The sequence below is a fragment of the Strix uralensis genome, chromosome 7 (genome assembly GCF_047716275.1).
Source record: "Strix uralensis isolate ZFMK-TIS-50842 chromosome 7, bStrUra1, whole genome shotgun sequence".
In the NCBI taxonomy this organism is placed as follows: Eukaryota; Metazoa; Chordata; class Aves; order Strigiformes; family Strigidae; genus Strix; species Strix uralensis.
The window spans coordinates 21,675,757-21,691,964 of NC_133978.1; the positions used below are offsets into that span (position 1 = coordinate 21,675,757).

General features: G+C 42.6%; 1 protein-coding gene across 7 annotated transcripts in view; it reads right to left on the minus strand.

Annotated features, from left to right (window-relative positions):
* WASHC2C (WASH complex subunit 2C) overlaps positions 1 to 10,488 on the minus strand; it is a 37,782-nt gene extending 27,294 nt beyond the window's left edge. For 6 of the 7 annotated variants that reach the window (XM_074874826.1, XM_074874830.1, XM_074874829.1 and 3 more), the window contains exons 1-12: positions 10,390 to 10,488; positions 10,196 to 10,309; positions 9,536 to 9,700; positions 7,870 to 7,935; positions 7,014 to 7,187; positions 6,257 to 6,350; positions 5,796 to 5,854; positions 4,940 to 4,987; positions 3,490 to 3,594; positions 2,867 to 2,954; positions 1,577 to 1,645; positions 1,084 to 1,196 (exon numbers count right to left, since the gene is read on the minus strand). In XM_074874826.1, the coding sequence (XP_074730927.1) occupies positions 1,084 to 1,196; positions 1,577 to 1,645; positions 2,867 to 2,954; positions 3,490 to 3,594; positions 4,940 to 4,987; positions 5,796 to 5,854; positions 6,257 to 6,350; positions 7,014 to 7,187; positions 7,870 to 7,935; positions 9,536 to 9,700; positions 10,196 to 10,309; positions 10,390 to 10,443 (1,149 nt within the window). In that variant the 5' untranslated portion in view covers positions 10,444 to 10,488. Of the gene's footprint in view, positions 1 to 1,083; positions 1,197 to 1,576; positions 1,646 to 2,866; positions 2,955 to 3,489; positions 3,595 to 4,939; positions 4,988 to 5,795; positions 5,855 to 6,256; positions 6,351 to 7,013; positions 7,188 to 7,869; positions 7,936 to 9,535; positions 9,701 to 10,195 lie in introns of all 7 variants that reach the window. The other variant, XM_074874832.1, reaches the window with a different exon arrangement.
* Positions 10,489 to 16,208: the final 5,720 nt, after the last annotated feature.

Genomic DNA, 16,208 nt, shown 5'->3' on the forward strand with positions numbered 1-16,208 from the left:
ATTTTTTCAGTAAAGGCTGCGTTTGAGTGGAAAGCACTGCACAGAACTATCCTCTTCCCTTCATACAATGTCCTTGTTTGGTGGCTATATTGTGGCGGACTGCCATGGTAAGCTTGAGGTCAGCCGTACATGAAACCTCCTTCCAAATTTCAGTCTAATAGCCTCCTCGGCTCCTAGGAACACCTGACTTCTGCTCTAGTTGCAACGAGGAGCATAACATCTCACAAAGACAATGGTTGGCTATTATTCCAGACTAACCTTGACTGTTACCCATATCAGCCGAATGATAAAATCAGAAGAAATCATTTGTTCTACGTAGCTGTACTATCATATTCTTAAATCTTAAGTATCCCTGACATTGCGTTTCTATCCCCTTTCATATGCACGAACAATGCTAAAAAAAAGTCAGAAATGCACTTTGCGCCATTCCTTCATCAAGTCAGCTCTAGATACATAGCACAAGAGTAAGCTTAAGGTGAACCTTTCTTGCCTACACAGGTAACCCAGGAATTGTACAATAACTAGATGAAAGAACAGAGCATAATTGCAATAGGGAACTTTTAACGACACAGAGACAGAGAAACCCAACAGCATCACTGTCCAGATACAGTATATGAAAGATAAAGTGGGAAGGACATCATGTTCTCTTTCCTCTCAAACTTCTCCTACACCCAAGGAGAAAGAGAAAATGACAAAATTCAGTATTCTCACAGGTATTTTAATAGAAATCTGCTGTTTTAAAATAAACAAACTGTATGTATTTGGCTTACCTCCACAGATAGAAGTGAGGTACCAAGTAAGGTTTGCTGGAATTAAACCTGTCTGATGTAATGCTAGAACCACACTTGCATCTCTCATCAGCACCACTGCAGAAGAGAGGGCTCTGTGCCACAAGGATCATAAGTACCTCACGTATTTAGTTCTGTTTCTCCACTGGAAAGCTACACTGTCCCATCACACTTGAATATTACTGAGCAACAAAATGTTGTCTCCCCTCCCTGCCTTCCAGAGGTGGGAATTGTGGGGATCCTTTGTTTTTAAAAGGGGGACACACTCAATTTCTATCCTCTCCAGCATTCTCACCTCTTCATCATCAAAGAGACCTGTTCCACCACTGAAGAGGCCACCCCTAGAACCAAATGGTGTGAAGTCTTCATCAGTCAGCTTAGGAGGCTTGAATATATCATCATCTTCATCTAGAAAGGACAAGAGCCAAGAGTTGAAGTGGGACTGACCATGTTTCAGGAAAGGAATCAAAGGGACAACCAAAAAAAAAAAACCAACCCTGGTTTGATTCCATCCCCTCTCTCTTATAAACATGACACATACAGAGAAGCTGCTGTAGACAGACTGGGTTGTATGGTTGCTCCACATACCACATTTAAGGAAGAACTCTCACTGAGCCTGTTTCTAGCCTTATTTTACATGCACATCACAACCTAGATTTGTTTACATACTCACCTTCAAGGATGCTCACTGATATCCCATCCAGTTTCTAGAGTAGATGCCACAATTTCCTAAGTAGTGTCTTACAATCCAGCCCACAATTCAAAAACAAGAGAGAGGGATATCTTACCATCTGGTGGAACTCTAACTTCCTTCTTCTCTTTCAGGTTCTTCCTTGTTTTGCTCTCTGATGACAGCGCTTTAAGAAGAAAATTTCAAAGCAAAAATAAAATAGTCCACCTGTACTTGTAGCCTATGATCAATCTGTGGTAAAAAGAACCTGAAAAAATAATCTAACCAAGCTGACCTATATGTTTTCATATGAATCAGCCCACTGAAGCAATTCTACGAAGTACAAGTTCTAAAATTAGCACTTAAGATTGTAATAGCATCATTCTGTCAGGCATTATGGGTTCAGCACAGTTGCCTACACACAGACTAGTGTCACTTGAGATGCCAGAGAGCAACACAGCATTCCAGATGGTACAGATCCCACACAGATTATGTAGAACCTTGGAGCATCTCAAATGGCTCCAGACATATTATACCTTGATTCAGACACCAAAAGCAAAGCCACAGTTTTATTTCCTCTGGCCCTACCATCACAAGGTTATTTCAATGAAGAGAAGATTTCCCTGTAACTGAACAAGGTAAGATGGTAGGGTTTATGCTCCGATATCCACAGACCTATCTTAATTGTTTGAACTGCGCAGGAACACATACACACACTGTTCTTGTCTGTTCATGCTCTCAAAATTACAGGTCAAAAGCAGGCTCACAAGCACTTGCTAACTCAATTTCAGTCAGCTGTTTTCAACTGCTGCTTTGCTGCATGAATAACTACTTGAGAGAGGTCTCTCCCTTTAAAAGTGACACGAGTAAATGCAATATGTAGTCTAAAATATCGCAGAAAACAGTAGCAAGGAAAAGTTCCCCCCAAAAGTATATTTAAGCCACAAAGAGGGAAAAAACAAACAACCCACACCACATAAAACGGGTTTTCCACTGTAGAGCTCACAGAAGGATTACAGTGACCAGTGGCTTCCACACAGTTATGTGAAAAAGGGAGTCACTTGAAGCATGTTGTCAAACATGCAGTTTTGCATGCAGAGAGAGAATCAGATTGAGAGAAAACCTTTCCAATAACATGTGCGCTTGGGGAGTGACAGGTCTCACCTGAAAGCAATGTATTTTCCACTATAACAGTGAATTCCAATTTAATCCAGTAAGTTATGGCCAAAAGGTTTCTCAGAACACAAAATAGTGCCTTTAATTCCTCTTGTCAGGCTTTCACCTAATACATATTCAAATAGCAGATCCGTGTAATATCACGTACTGTTACACAGAACCTCCTGTCCAGCTCTCTCATGAGTCCCCCACTATCTCACAAGCACTTACCAGAACTTAAGTGTTAACTTACATGAACGCTCTTCGTCCTGTTTGACTGGTACTTCTCCTTTGATTCGGGCTGCCAGCTCATCTGCAAATGATGTTGGTCTCTTCGTTTTCTGAGGAGTAGGGACAAACAACAGCACATTCCTTATATGTAATCTGGTTACCAACTTGATGCAATTGCTATTATAAATACTGTATCGTACAGCCTCACTTGTACAATATCCTGTCTAGACTTTGATTGAAGCCCTCAGAAGAGGCAATACAGCTTTCTATTAAGAAAGCAATTAAGAGATTATGCATCCATCAAGAGAAAAAAGGCCATTTCTAATCTCCTATGATCGTATAATTTTTAATGTCACCTTGTTTTGAGAGCAGGATAAGCAAGAAGCATTTACCACACAAAATGCAACAAGTAATTTCTTAATGACCTTTAAAGACAGCTTTGATGCAAGCTTAGGGTGCAGGAGTCCCCTAGTTAAAGGGATAAAGCCTTAACAACCATGTTGAAAGACCATTCAGGATTTTTACAGGCCCTCTCTACTGGATCCCAACCCAGGTAACTGAAAGTTACCATTATAATCCCTCTAAGGACAGATTTTTCATGAAGGAAGTCAAATCTCTCCCTCCAGGAAGGCAACGGTTACTTACAACCCTTGTGCTTTCATCTAAGTCTCCATCCTCATCTTCCTCTTTTTCAGAGTCAAAGAGATCACAGCCATCATAATCTTCTTCATCACTCATCTGTGCTGTCCTCTAAAAAACAGTAATACCCTGTTGTGTTCTCCTGAAGTTGGCATACAAAGTAACACAAAACTACACCTGTTTAGAGAAAATACTCAAAGCAAACTTACTGAAAGGAGGGAAACATTCAGCCAGTTTGGGGTATTTCACAGCTTTTGAGAGGTAAGGAAGGAGTGCCTGTAGCTCCAAGCAAGTTGCCACATTCTCTACTACATCCCTGTGCTGTGTGACCAAACATTTCTGGACCACAGATGCAACTGAGGACATTAAGGCTCTCCTCACAAGCAGCATACCGCTACTGTACACAAGCCTGAACTGCTCTGGCTGTGCTGATTCCCTTAGTTTATAAACTTCTCTCCACTAAAGACCTAGTATTTAGCCTTAACGCGGGAACATTGCCATCAGCTAGTAAAAAATTGTATCATCTTGAGCTATTCCTAAGGTGGATAGCAGAATGACAGACAATAAATACATGCCCACATCTTGGCTTCAGTCATGTCAATAAGAATAAAAAGGATGAAAAAGATTAAGTGAATTGTGAGCTGGGGGTCAACACAGACAAGGGCCCAGAAGTCAACTAAATCATGACAACCCAAAGGCACTTGCTCATCTTAAAATACATCAGGCATACAAAGTTACCCTATGAAGGTAAATACAGCTTAATGTAACATCTGAGTGCTTTTGTAACATTACTTTATTAATACATAGTTTTAAAAAGGGTTGCTTTTTGAAACATTTCTCTTTTGGCACTAAATCATTTCAGACTGAGGATCCCCACATAAAAGTCTTTTGCACTGGCACATCTAAACATGGGTAAGATGCCTTCTCCTACTACCAGCAACTAAAGTCAGGCTTGAATTTTTCAATCTAAACATTTTTTTTCCCTTTTCAATTGTTACCCAAACGGACATACTTTTCGGACGTTTAATACTGTTCACAGCTTTGGTTTCATGTCATAACCAAACTGCACTGTTCCTTACTTCCTACACAGCAAGTTTAGAATTTTAATTATAGACCCAATAATCCCACAGGAGCCTAGTTTTCCTGAGGTAGATTCTTTGAACTCTCATGGCTCCAAAGTAATTCCTCGGGAAAACAGACATCAGGCAATGCCATCCCATATATGCTTTGCACCTAGTGATGGCTTGCAAGCATGTCTTTAAGCCCAACCCAGGTTCAATTTCACAACACAGTGCCATCTGGCCAGGACAACCTTCCCTTACAAAGTTATACGAATCAGGCTTAGCCAAAGTTTTTAATAGTTAATTGTCTAGAGCTCTCATCTCCTCTTTGTCGCATCCTCACTGTGTCACAAGTGGAAAGTCTTTCAGGTATGTACCAGGGTGTATAACCGTACCGTCTTTTGGTCATCTTCACTAGGGTTTCCAAATTCATCATCCGATTCCTGGAACACAAGAGACCCAAAGACAAGTATCACACGTTTACTTTGTCCAATGTTTAAGGGAGAAGGCTCAAACTCTGGAGTTGCCTATGTTTGGACATTCAGATCTCCTCACCATGACCTGACCAAGGAATTATTTCCCCACCACTGATCATCTTTATGAATGGAGCTCACTGGAAAGTCATTAATTTAGTGAAGACAGCAAGCTCCATCTGACAGTGCATTTAAGTAAAAGGAACTTTGCTTTTGGTGTCTTTGCTCAATTAAAGTTAACTCCTCAGGAAAAAGGGAGTGCTTCCATAGCACAGTTACAAAGCAGAGACATCCTAGCTAAGGTGGCAAAACATAGCAGAAATTGATAGTCCACTGCAGCAGATTTGAGGCAAAGCCTGGAAATGCATTCCTGACACCTACTTAACCTTCAAGCTTGCTCCTGTTAGTCTCCATCCCATTCTTTGTAACTGTAATTTACAACAGATTTGGTTTTCCATAAATACAATTATTGATAAGAATCTGATTTGCTTTATGAAGTGAAGTTAGACTGGAACAAAACACTTCAGTTTGAAGTATTCTACTATAATAGCAGTTAAAGCCAACACTACCTTATTGGTCCTCTGAAAAGCTGCAGAGGAAACTACTGCGTAAGAATAATGAAAAGCACATTTACCACAACTGACATAGGGAACAGACTTTGTGCAATATTATCTTGAGACCCCACGTGAAAAAGCAAGGTAGCTAATGGCCTCACATGCAGCCAAGGAGTCACAGATGCTTGTGCAAAGTAGCTGTTATTCTGTCACATGTCACTTACCTCTTCATCCTTCTCTTCACTGTCCATTACACTTCCACGATCACTATCTACTGATCCTTCTATTATAAATGAAAACAGAAAAGTTAAGATCAGACAAGATGTCTGTACACAGAGCAAGGTAGTCACCAGCCATATCGACAGCAACTTTAAAAGCTTTGTGAAGAAAACTAAAAATCGGGTGGAAAAGAGCGTGGTTTGGAAGAGCTTTGAAGGCTGATGAAATTTTAGTATTTTGCATTTCTAATATACAGAGGACAAGTTACTGAGAAGTTACTGCTTTGCATACTGGAAAAGCGGTTGTTACAACATGATGCACGTTTTTTCCCCAGCTAATTACAGTGTGCATCTAAATGTACAAGAGCACTAGGCAGTATAACCCCACCTGTGAGTTAAAACAGACTGAAGTCTCAAATTAGGAACTAGTTACTTGCATGGGAATAAGAGGTCATGCCACTACATACCCTCACTAGAGAGATCTCCAAGGCCAACATCATCTTGTTCCATAAACTGCTGAGAGCCAATCAAGTAAGGTAAAGGCCTGTCAATATAGAGATCCTGGAAAGAGACAACGTCAGGTCTTTCTGATATCTAGGAGCAGCTCTACGATGCTGATGAAGACTGAAATCTTACACCCCTTGTTTTAACTCAAGAAAGATACAAGCTTGTTTAAAGAGAGTCACACCAGACACATGCTTCAAGTCAGCATGCACGTGGGTGGGCCAGCTGAGGTTTATTCCTTTTTAACACTGTTGAAGAACGGGGCTACTTCTATTTGTGTGGTCCCAACTTGTTTTATAGCTGTCACCTAACAGGAATATTCTTGCAAAGACTTGTGGGCATCAGTCTTATCCCAAATCCTACACCTAGGGTTCTTAATTACTAGCAGAATAAAAATCACCTATGAAGATATTGTTTGTTCCTAAAAAGCAGGAATTTAAAGGTCCCACTCCACCTCAAATTGAGGATTTCCTTTCCAAGTTCACTGCCATTTAACTCTCTTTAGGGTGCCATATGTTAATGCTACTCAACTGCAAGACAAGTAGGCTACAAAAGGAATAGCTCAGCAAGAAGCACTTCTTCGGATGTACTCATCAAATCCTTTTTAGGTAACGAATACCAATTTTATACCAACACAGTGATACTGCTGACAGAAACAAAGAGCAAGTCCAACAAAGCCAAACACAACCCCATGCTCCCAGAAAGAACAAGTCTCTCCACCTTTGGCTCAAGTATCAGTTCCACCCTTTCGTTACTTTCTTCCTCTTCTGAGTCAGAGTTGCCTGCTTTGATGTCTAGCTGTTCAAATGCACTGTCCAAGACTTGCAACCCATAATTCACTGCTTCTTGGATTTTGGGGATCAGATCAGCTTCTTTCTGTTCCCGTGTCTTCTCCTTTAGTAACAGGAATAACACATTCTCATTGCATTTTACTCAGGACTCAATCTCACTGCAACATGCATGCAAAATTGTAACTTCAAATTAGTACAATGAAAGCTTTTTCACTATAGGTAAGAGAAAGACCTTCAGAACCCTTTTTTGCTTGATTTAATTCATCTTTATCACTTGCAGAAACAGAGATGTTCTAAAACAACCACACACAGTACTATCTTATTTGTGCTCCCAGCCCATCAGGGGAACATTTATGGTATAATACACCTAGACTGTAAGATATATAAAAAGCTAAAGCTCTCTGAGTTTTTATCCCTGGGAATTGCAGTCGAATTCTGCTTCCCCAGTTCACTACCTCTGAATCCAGTAAGAAGGCCCAAGGCCTCAGTTCTCTTCCTGAAAAAACATGCATAGCCATTTGAAAATTGACACATAAGTCTTGCCTATTGGACACAGTACTGAGCTTGGGGAGGCCCTAACACATTATCATACACTGTAGTAGCCTCCAATGTTACTGTCAACTTTATGTTTGAATGACATACACCTTCCAACAGAGAAACTTCAAGGAGAAAGGAAACAGTTTGGTTTGTAAGTTGTAAATGTCCGCAAAGTAAGTTTGAAAATGAGAAGATAGACAACAGGTGTAAACATACTGCCAGCACTCAAGACAGCTTAAGTTAACTACCTGCTCTGTTTTGTCTCCAACATCAGCTCTGGGAATAGGCTCTTCCACTTCTTCATCATACACTCTCTAAAAAATCAAGCAAAATTAATTCAACTAAGAACAACATACTGCTGCGACGGCTAAACCACAGGCACCACCAACAAAATAAAAAACACTGTTAATGTGTAATTAATTACACATTAATTCATTACACATTTAAACAAAGAAGCCATGGATGATGCCAAGCATCTTCATAGCCTCCTTCATGCATTGAAGTCATTACCTTGAAGTTACCATCAGGCAGCCTCTCAACCCAACTGAGGTAATTTGAGTGCAAACGTCACTGCAGTAGTAGAAGACAAGTTGACCCTTTAACCCTCTTCACAGATTGACATGAATATGTTTAAAGGAAGCACTGTTTTATGTCCCCTAACATAAAGCTATTCTAGAAACCTTCAAAGTCAAACTTAAGTTTACTTATGGGCTATTTTCCTTTTGTTTTCTGTCATTTAGTAGCTTTCCTTCTTTAGCATTTACCCCTCTCCTGTACTTACAGAGAAGGTTCAAATCCTCCCTCAGCCTGCAGTATGTTCCAATGATCCCTCCCATCTAGCTCTTTTAGTACTCTTTTGTAGGATCAACTACAAGGAGACACAAGAAGAAAAAGTCTCCCTTGAACCTGCAAGCCTAAATTCAAATCTCTCAAACACAGGTGCAGTTACCCCCTGGGAAGAGACAGATCTCTCACATTAGCTAAATTGAGAACTAGAAATGAAGACCTATTTCTTTCACTTAAATTTGAGAACAAACAGCCTCAAGCACCCAAGATTTAAGACGTTTGGTACAAACTGTTCTCAGCAGAACCATTATGCTGAACAGCAAAGGTAGGCCGGAAAAGACATTGCAGCTCTGTAAAAAAAACCACACCAAACCCCACAACAGAAATCTAAATTTCCATTATGCTGCCCTCTGCCAGTATCTTTCCAATAATAGCATCATGGCTTCAGGTGAGACACACGTGACCTGAGAACAATGCTGATCAGAACAAAATACCCGATAAAATTCAGTGCTAAAAATCTTCCACAAATCTGAAAGACTATTAAGGCTCTACATCTTAATTACACACATACTCCTAGTGATACAACATCGTAACAGGCTTTCAAGTCTAGCTTTTACCTTCTTAAAATAGTAATATTCATAAAATGGGAATATTAACCAACAAATACACTCATCATGACCAAACGTATCAGACAACTGTCTACAGCCCAACCCCTTTAATACCAACTGCTTTTAGCATAAAATAACACCACTGGGCAAATTTACAGTATCGCGTAACATTCTTCACATTTAGACAGCCAAGTGCAGCCAAATGTTACATACACGCTACCTGTAAAGACATACCAAGACATCCCAGAGATCCCAACTTATTCACAGTCCTCAAAATGAAACTCTGATCTCCATGTCACATATAAACAAAGAAGGAAGGTGCCTCAAAAAATGCAAAAGGGAATCTAACAATATTGGATAGTGCATCACTCACAAAGGAATTAGGACACTCTTTAACAGAAAGTGATTAAAAGGCACTTCATCTCTAACTTAACATCTGACTTGCTGAAAAGTCAAATCACTTCACCACTTCTTCCAGTAAGGGACAATACCAGTGTTTGAAGTACAAGTACATACTCACATTCTCTATGAACTGTGTATTGGACAACATAAGAAAGTCATTGAAGACATTATGAAGTCGACAGTCTGTGGCTTTTGTTTCACTAATCAGTCCATCTACTTGCTTTTTGATTTCATGAGTCCTGGAAATGGTTTGTTGTGAGAACTCTTGCAGAAAATGCAGAAGCTGTTTACAACAGAGGAAAGCAAGAGTCAGCATTCAACTCCTTTTTCTTTTGGCACCGTTCAGGACACAGGCAGAGCTGATCGTACACTTCAACTGAGCATCAAAATAAACACAGTTTAGACTGAAGCAGCCCCGCGTACACCCAGGACCAAGTCCCATCCTACTCAGTTTGCGCTTCGTTCTGCATTTCCTTTCGGGCCAACTCCCCATTTTAGTTTTCTCGCCCGGGCCGCAGGGTTAAAGCAACGGGAGAGCCTGCCGACCCGCCGGGCCCTGACCGGGGCTGCCCTCGCCGCGTCCCGCCCGGCGGGCTGCGACCACAGCGCCCTTCCCGAGGCAGGCCGGCAGGCGACCCCCGGCCGCTGCTGGGGCCCGCCGGCGGCAGCACCGCCCCGCACACGGCCCCGACTGACACCTCCGAAGCCCCGGGGGAGGCCGCGGCCCGCACACCCCTCCGGTCCCAGGCTCAGGCCCGGGCCCGGCCGCACCGCTCACCCCCGCATCCGAAGCCAAGGACCAGCTCTGGCTGCCCTTACGGATCTCCTCCAGCGACCAGGGCCGCTCCCACAGCGGCGCCGGCTCCGCCGCGTCCCGCGGGGCCCCGTTCATCTGCGGGAGAAGGACAGTGAGCCGGGAAGCCGGTAACCGTACCCGGCCCGGGCGGGCAGGCGCACCGCCCCGGCGCTCACCGTGACCGCAGGCCGCGCCGCTGCTGCCGCTGCCCCCACACCCGCCGGCGCCATCCACCGCGCCGCCCGCCCGGCGGTCAGCTGAGCGCCGTCACGGGACCCGCCGCCAGCCCCGCCCTGCGCCACGCGGCCTGCGTACCGGCAGGGCGGCAGGGGGCGCCGCGGCACCGCCGGCAGGCGCGCGGGCGGGCGCGCCCCCCCGACTCGGGTGAACGCGAAGGCCGGAGCTGCCCAAGCGCAGACGTGTCGGGGAGGGCACCGAGGCACCGCCGCTTCCTCACGGGGCTACGGCAGCCGCAGGCCAACCCCTGCGGGGAATGGCCTAGGCCGGCAGCCCAGGAGGAGCAGAGAGACCCACCCGGTGTCCCCCGTCAGCCGTCACGGCGTACAGCCCCGCAAGGGTGGTTGAGCTAAGCTGGCTGAGCGTGCTCCCAGCTGCGTCAGGGATGCTCACGCCTTTCTGCGGGCCGTGAGGACCGTATCGCCCAGGCGAGGGGAACGGAGAACCGGATGGGAGATGGCTTCGACCGCTGCAACGGCTTCAAGGGTCTGACACCCTCGACCGAGAGACCATTCGTGATGTGTAACAGACACGTGCTCAGAGGGGCCTTACTCTACACCTGGAACAAAGTCAGGGGTGACAGGAGTAGCAGGTTGTGGCAACACATCTGCAGCACAGCAGCATTCCCCGCTGGAGCACTGCAAGGGGGTATGCTGATGCCCAGTCTTACAAGAGGAGAGGGACCCCTTTGTCCTATTTTTCTTACAAAAGTAAGTGCAAGACTTACCTGACAAGTCAGGTAAAATCTCCTTTGATTTAAACTGGGTTAGTCTTAATAAACCCACACCAGAATTCCAGAATTTCTAGAAGTAAACACTACATACCCTAACATAAATAAATACACAGTGCAAATCACCAAACAGGGATTCACAGCCCATTATCCCTAGGCCTTTACAGGTCAAACACCCACTCTAACTTCCCCCTTTCTCACTAAGTCATTTTTTCCAAAGAATTAAAAAACCTTGTCATACCACTGTATTTCATATGTTCTTTATTGTAAGTGAATTAACCAGAAAGGAAATTACAATGAAATATCTGTTCTTCCAGCTGGTAACTAAATAATTCAATGGAAATGGTCGATTTAGATCAGCCCTTTATATTAGCACATGGAGTTTATTTATTTATTGCACTTGACTGCACTGATACCACAGAAGACCTCGTGAGGAACCAGGACACTGGGTGATTTACTTCTCACTTGGGTTCTCAAATAAGAAAAATGCCCAAGATCTCCCAAGTTCTCGTGTATTGATTTTAATGGCTACATCCAGATACTTGAAGGATATTGCTAGATTAGGGACATAGAAACTTCTAAAAGCAAAGTATCATCATACTCCTTTTGTTTCTATTTTTCTGTTATTCTGTAGCAAGATACCATTACTCAACTGGCTCAGACCTTCAACACTAGTAGAATTTAAACATTTTTAATACACTGACAATAAAACAGAAATTGACAAAGTACAAGTAGAACAATATTAGCCTAGGCTAGTTTCACAACAATGTCTTGAGCAAGATTGTTAAAAAACACACAGATGGGATCTAAAATTATTCTCCAAGGCTTTTCATTTTGCCATAGATACTTCCTCTGCAATATTCCAAAAACCAGAAAAAATGGCCTTTGATTACTTTCCATATTCACTGAAATGTGGAATAAAATCCAAGTTCTTTGCTGATAATGCAAAGTTCTACTGGCACAGAACTTTGTGCACTACAAAACATGAGGTCTATATGTTCTATGTGTACTGATGCTGAAAAATGTAGGGTCTTACCATCAGGCAGCTTCACATCTGGGAGTCTTGCAGATTAGTTTCCACAAAAAAAAAAACCAAACCACAGGAAAATACCCCAGCCAGACACATGGAACCTCAATGTTCTCTTAGGGGAAATTGTTTATTTGTGATACATACACCAGCCTCTGAGCAGAGAGGGCTACAAATGGCACAGTAAAAATCTGCTTTCTAGAAGTCACAACCTAAACATTATGGTCAGGGTCCCAATAAAACATTTCAGTCCTAAAATTCCTTTTAGAGAGGAATTTACTCAGGTTCCTTTTAAAGGTTAGAGAAAAGATCGCAACAAGAAAAATCACTTGCTGTTCCCCTCAGAACTTTCCAAATGAATATGCAATGTAAAGATTTCAAAAATCACATATGTCATGAGGGACTAATTTGCATATTAAGAACCAGAACATGTAAGACTGCATAGAGATGAGCTCTCTGATATCCATGCTTACAGGTATGCCTTAGCTCTGTGGCATCGCTTGCTACTTGTATGTGGCCATGAGATCTCTGTCTGTGCAGCTCAGATTCCCCAGCGCCTTCCAGAGCAGGGCAGAGTGCTTCTGGAATCAGTTTGGGGGACAAGTTCTTTCCTGCATGGCCACAAGGACAGAAGTTACAGCAGGCTGGTGTTGCTTTGTAATTCTGCCAGTCCCATGCAACTGCTCAGTCTTGTGCATTTGCAGCAGTGTGAAATGAGCCAGAGGTCTTTTGGTGGGACTCTGAAAGGCTGCAGTGAAGCTGTTTAAGGTGGGGTCAGGCAATCAGGTTACTGCTAGGCCCCTGTGGATTGCAGAGGTGGGGCAGAGTACAGGACACAAAGGGTTTGAAGAAAATATACACAAGATGGATTTGAGAAACATAGCACAAACTGCAGTTGATGCTCTCTTCTGTCACCCAGTTTCTGGAGAAGAACTAGTACAGCGTAATGGGATGCTATAGTTACTCAGACATGGTGCAAGAGGAAACAATCCTTTATGAATCTCTTCCTGGTCCTACTTCAGTCTATCTTTTGCAGTGTTGCTCCATTGTGGAAAAATCCACTGCCTATCCTGAAATTGCTTGTTAGCCCTGTCTAAAAATTTACTATCCCAGACTGCTGCTAGACCATAAATCCTGTGGTTAGTTCTGATAAGCCAACACTTAAAATTGGAGACAAGGGATGAAAGTTTGTTGCTTTAGTGTGAAAATTTGCTCACATACAGACTTGGCTTCAGGGATATGCCTGAAATTACAGCTGGCTCTGGGATTTCCCAGCTGAATTGGGGATACAGGCATAAATATGTGTCTGTAGTTTGCCTCCTCAATGTAGTAATGAAATTAGCAGTGTTTGGATTGAACAGTGGGAGCTGATCCTGGCACACTTAGGGATTTTGTGCTGTAGCAATCTGGATGGCTTTCTTCTGGCTTAGATCCCTAAGCTTTCTTCCTGCGAAACCAAGGCATGTAATGGGGACAAAAAGTAGTGGGAGGGGTACTACAAACAGTTGGAGTTATCCAGACCAAAGAGCACACTAGGACTCCTTAATCCACCAGTTTAAGCAGAGGTTGTGTTAGCCTCAAAGTTTGTTCTTCATGTCCATAAAGAAACATCTGTAATCATCAGCACAAGAAGCAATTGCAAAGCAAAGGAGGAAATCCAGTATTTAGGCTCTTGCACAAGCTGACATGGACCTGATTCCTGGTGGGTACCCACAATAATTTCCACAGGCCCATAGGACTACACAGAACTTCTAGCAGCTGCAAAATGGCTGTAGAAGGCTAAAGGCAAGACGATGCAACCTTGAAAGTAATTTGGAGGCCAGTATTGCACATTTGTTATGTATGATCACAGCTTACTGTCTCTTCACAAATTCTGCAGAGCAGAAAGCAAACGTTTTCATTTGGCGTGGATCCTGACTACTCTCAAACCAAACAGTAGATTATTCTGTACAGAAAATATCCCTATAAACAACTTGGCCAGCTTTAAGGGAGGTATTGTGTATGCTATACCCAGTCACTGCTAGGCCATATGCAACTCTATTAAAGACAGAATGATTTCTAACACACATACACAGATTATGAAATAACAAGAAATATTCTTTATTCATACAGGATTAAGAGGGGGATCTCATTTTTCTCTTTAACTTTTTTTTTTTTTAACTGCTTGTGTGAAGTGGCTACTAAATTTCCACTAGCATTTGTCTATGAAGAAATTACAGCTTACAGTGGACAAAGGCTTAGAGTCTTGACATGACATTCAATATAAATTTAAATATAATTATCTCTTCTTGATAATCTGGGTACTGATATGCCATATAGCTAGCCTGGGTAATCTTTTTTTCCTGTGGATAAAAACTTTGGCAAAAGTACTGCTTTCTGTTGCCTAACACTGGAAGTGCTAACAAAAGCTTAAACAGACACAGCACTTGATTAAACTCACAAATATTTACAAGGCAAAAAATGAAAGAGAACACCACAGCCTGCTTTTCCAATAGCTAACAGAAAGTAAATATGTTTTTGTAACTTTAGAACAGGATGCAAACAAAAGAAAAAGTCAAGTTACAATGAAAATACAAGCTTCTGTATCACACAGGGAAGAACCCCAACAGAGTTTGTGCATTGTTCTTAATTTTACCTGCCACTCCTTGTTCTCATGCACAGGTTGTGTTGTATGGCTTGGTACAGATATGGAGAGGTGTGGTTGTCCAAGCCCTGCAATTACCAGAAGTCCCCAGCTTCGAAGAGACAGTCCCAGCACCTGCGTTACCTGCATGCTGCAAAAGCAGTTGGGGCTGATGAGTGAAGTCAGGTCTTGAAGATGCCTCAGCCTCTGGTTTCACAGTGTAGAAGGGAGTGTCTATAGCTTGAAATAAGTACACGTGTTGACACTGGACCAGTACAGGAGCTTGAAGCCCCTAGATGTACTTCCCCTCCTGCTTGGGATTCATTGCTGGTTAATGCAATGACAGAACACACCACTTGCCTACCAGTGTATTTATTCATTTCACGGAATTCAAAATCAGCTTTCCTTTAAAATAATTAATTATAACCTGTGTCAGAAAGAAACAGACTATGGTTACCCCTGTAACCTAAAAGACCTTGCTGGTATGTGCTGAGTCAAATGACTTACTGCAATAAGTTGTGCAAGTAGGAAAAAAATAACTAGAATGATAAACTCTAAAGGAACCTGGACTTGGACACACATGACTTCATTGGCTCATGGTTTCCCCCATGTGGATTTGGTCCTTCTTTGATCCCAAAAGTTCATCTCTCATGGTAAAATCATGGTCTTGGAGGATGGCTGTTACCCTGGAGTTCCCTTGGTGTGGTGCAGGAGTGCTTAGTGTGTGAGGAACAGGGGAAGTTTATTTTGGGGTTCTGTCTCTGAGTTCTGTGGTCCTCTACAGTCAGGTAATAATCTCTGAAGCTTGAAATCTCTGACACACTTAAGGGAGCCACCTGAAGTCACGCATCACGTCAGTATCAGATTGAAAAAAAAAAAAAAAAAAAATCTCCTGAATCAGTCCCATGATTTTCTACTTCCGTCTTTAGCAAAACTTTGAAACACAACTCACAGGAAATAGTGAAATAGTACTACCCTCCCACTTTTGTAAACAGGTCAAGAAATTAAACTTCTCATATTAATTAATATATCGTAGCTGATAAAGCAACTCAGAGCCAGGATGACTGTGAACTTAGGATAAAGATTAGATCCAGCAAAGCCTTTCACCAAGTGTGTGCTCGGGAGCAAGGAGTGGCTCCACCGGAGACTACCCACATGGCTAAAGCTAAGGCTATACTTAAGTGCTTTGCTTGACCCAAGTCCCTAAGATTTAATCTGAAAGCTGCAGAAGTTAACGGGAATTTTCCAACTTTCCTTAGTAGGCTTTGAACCTATTTAAGCTAAAAATTGTGTTTCTAATGTATATGAGCTTTAGTTATCTGTGTGACTTATATGCAAATATTTATCTGCACATTATATGTATGTTCTATGGAATCAT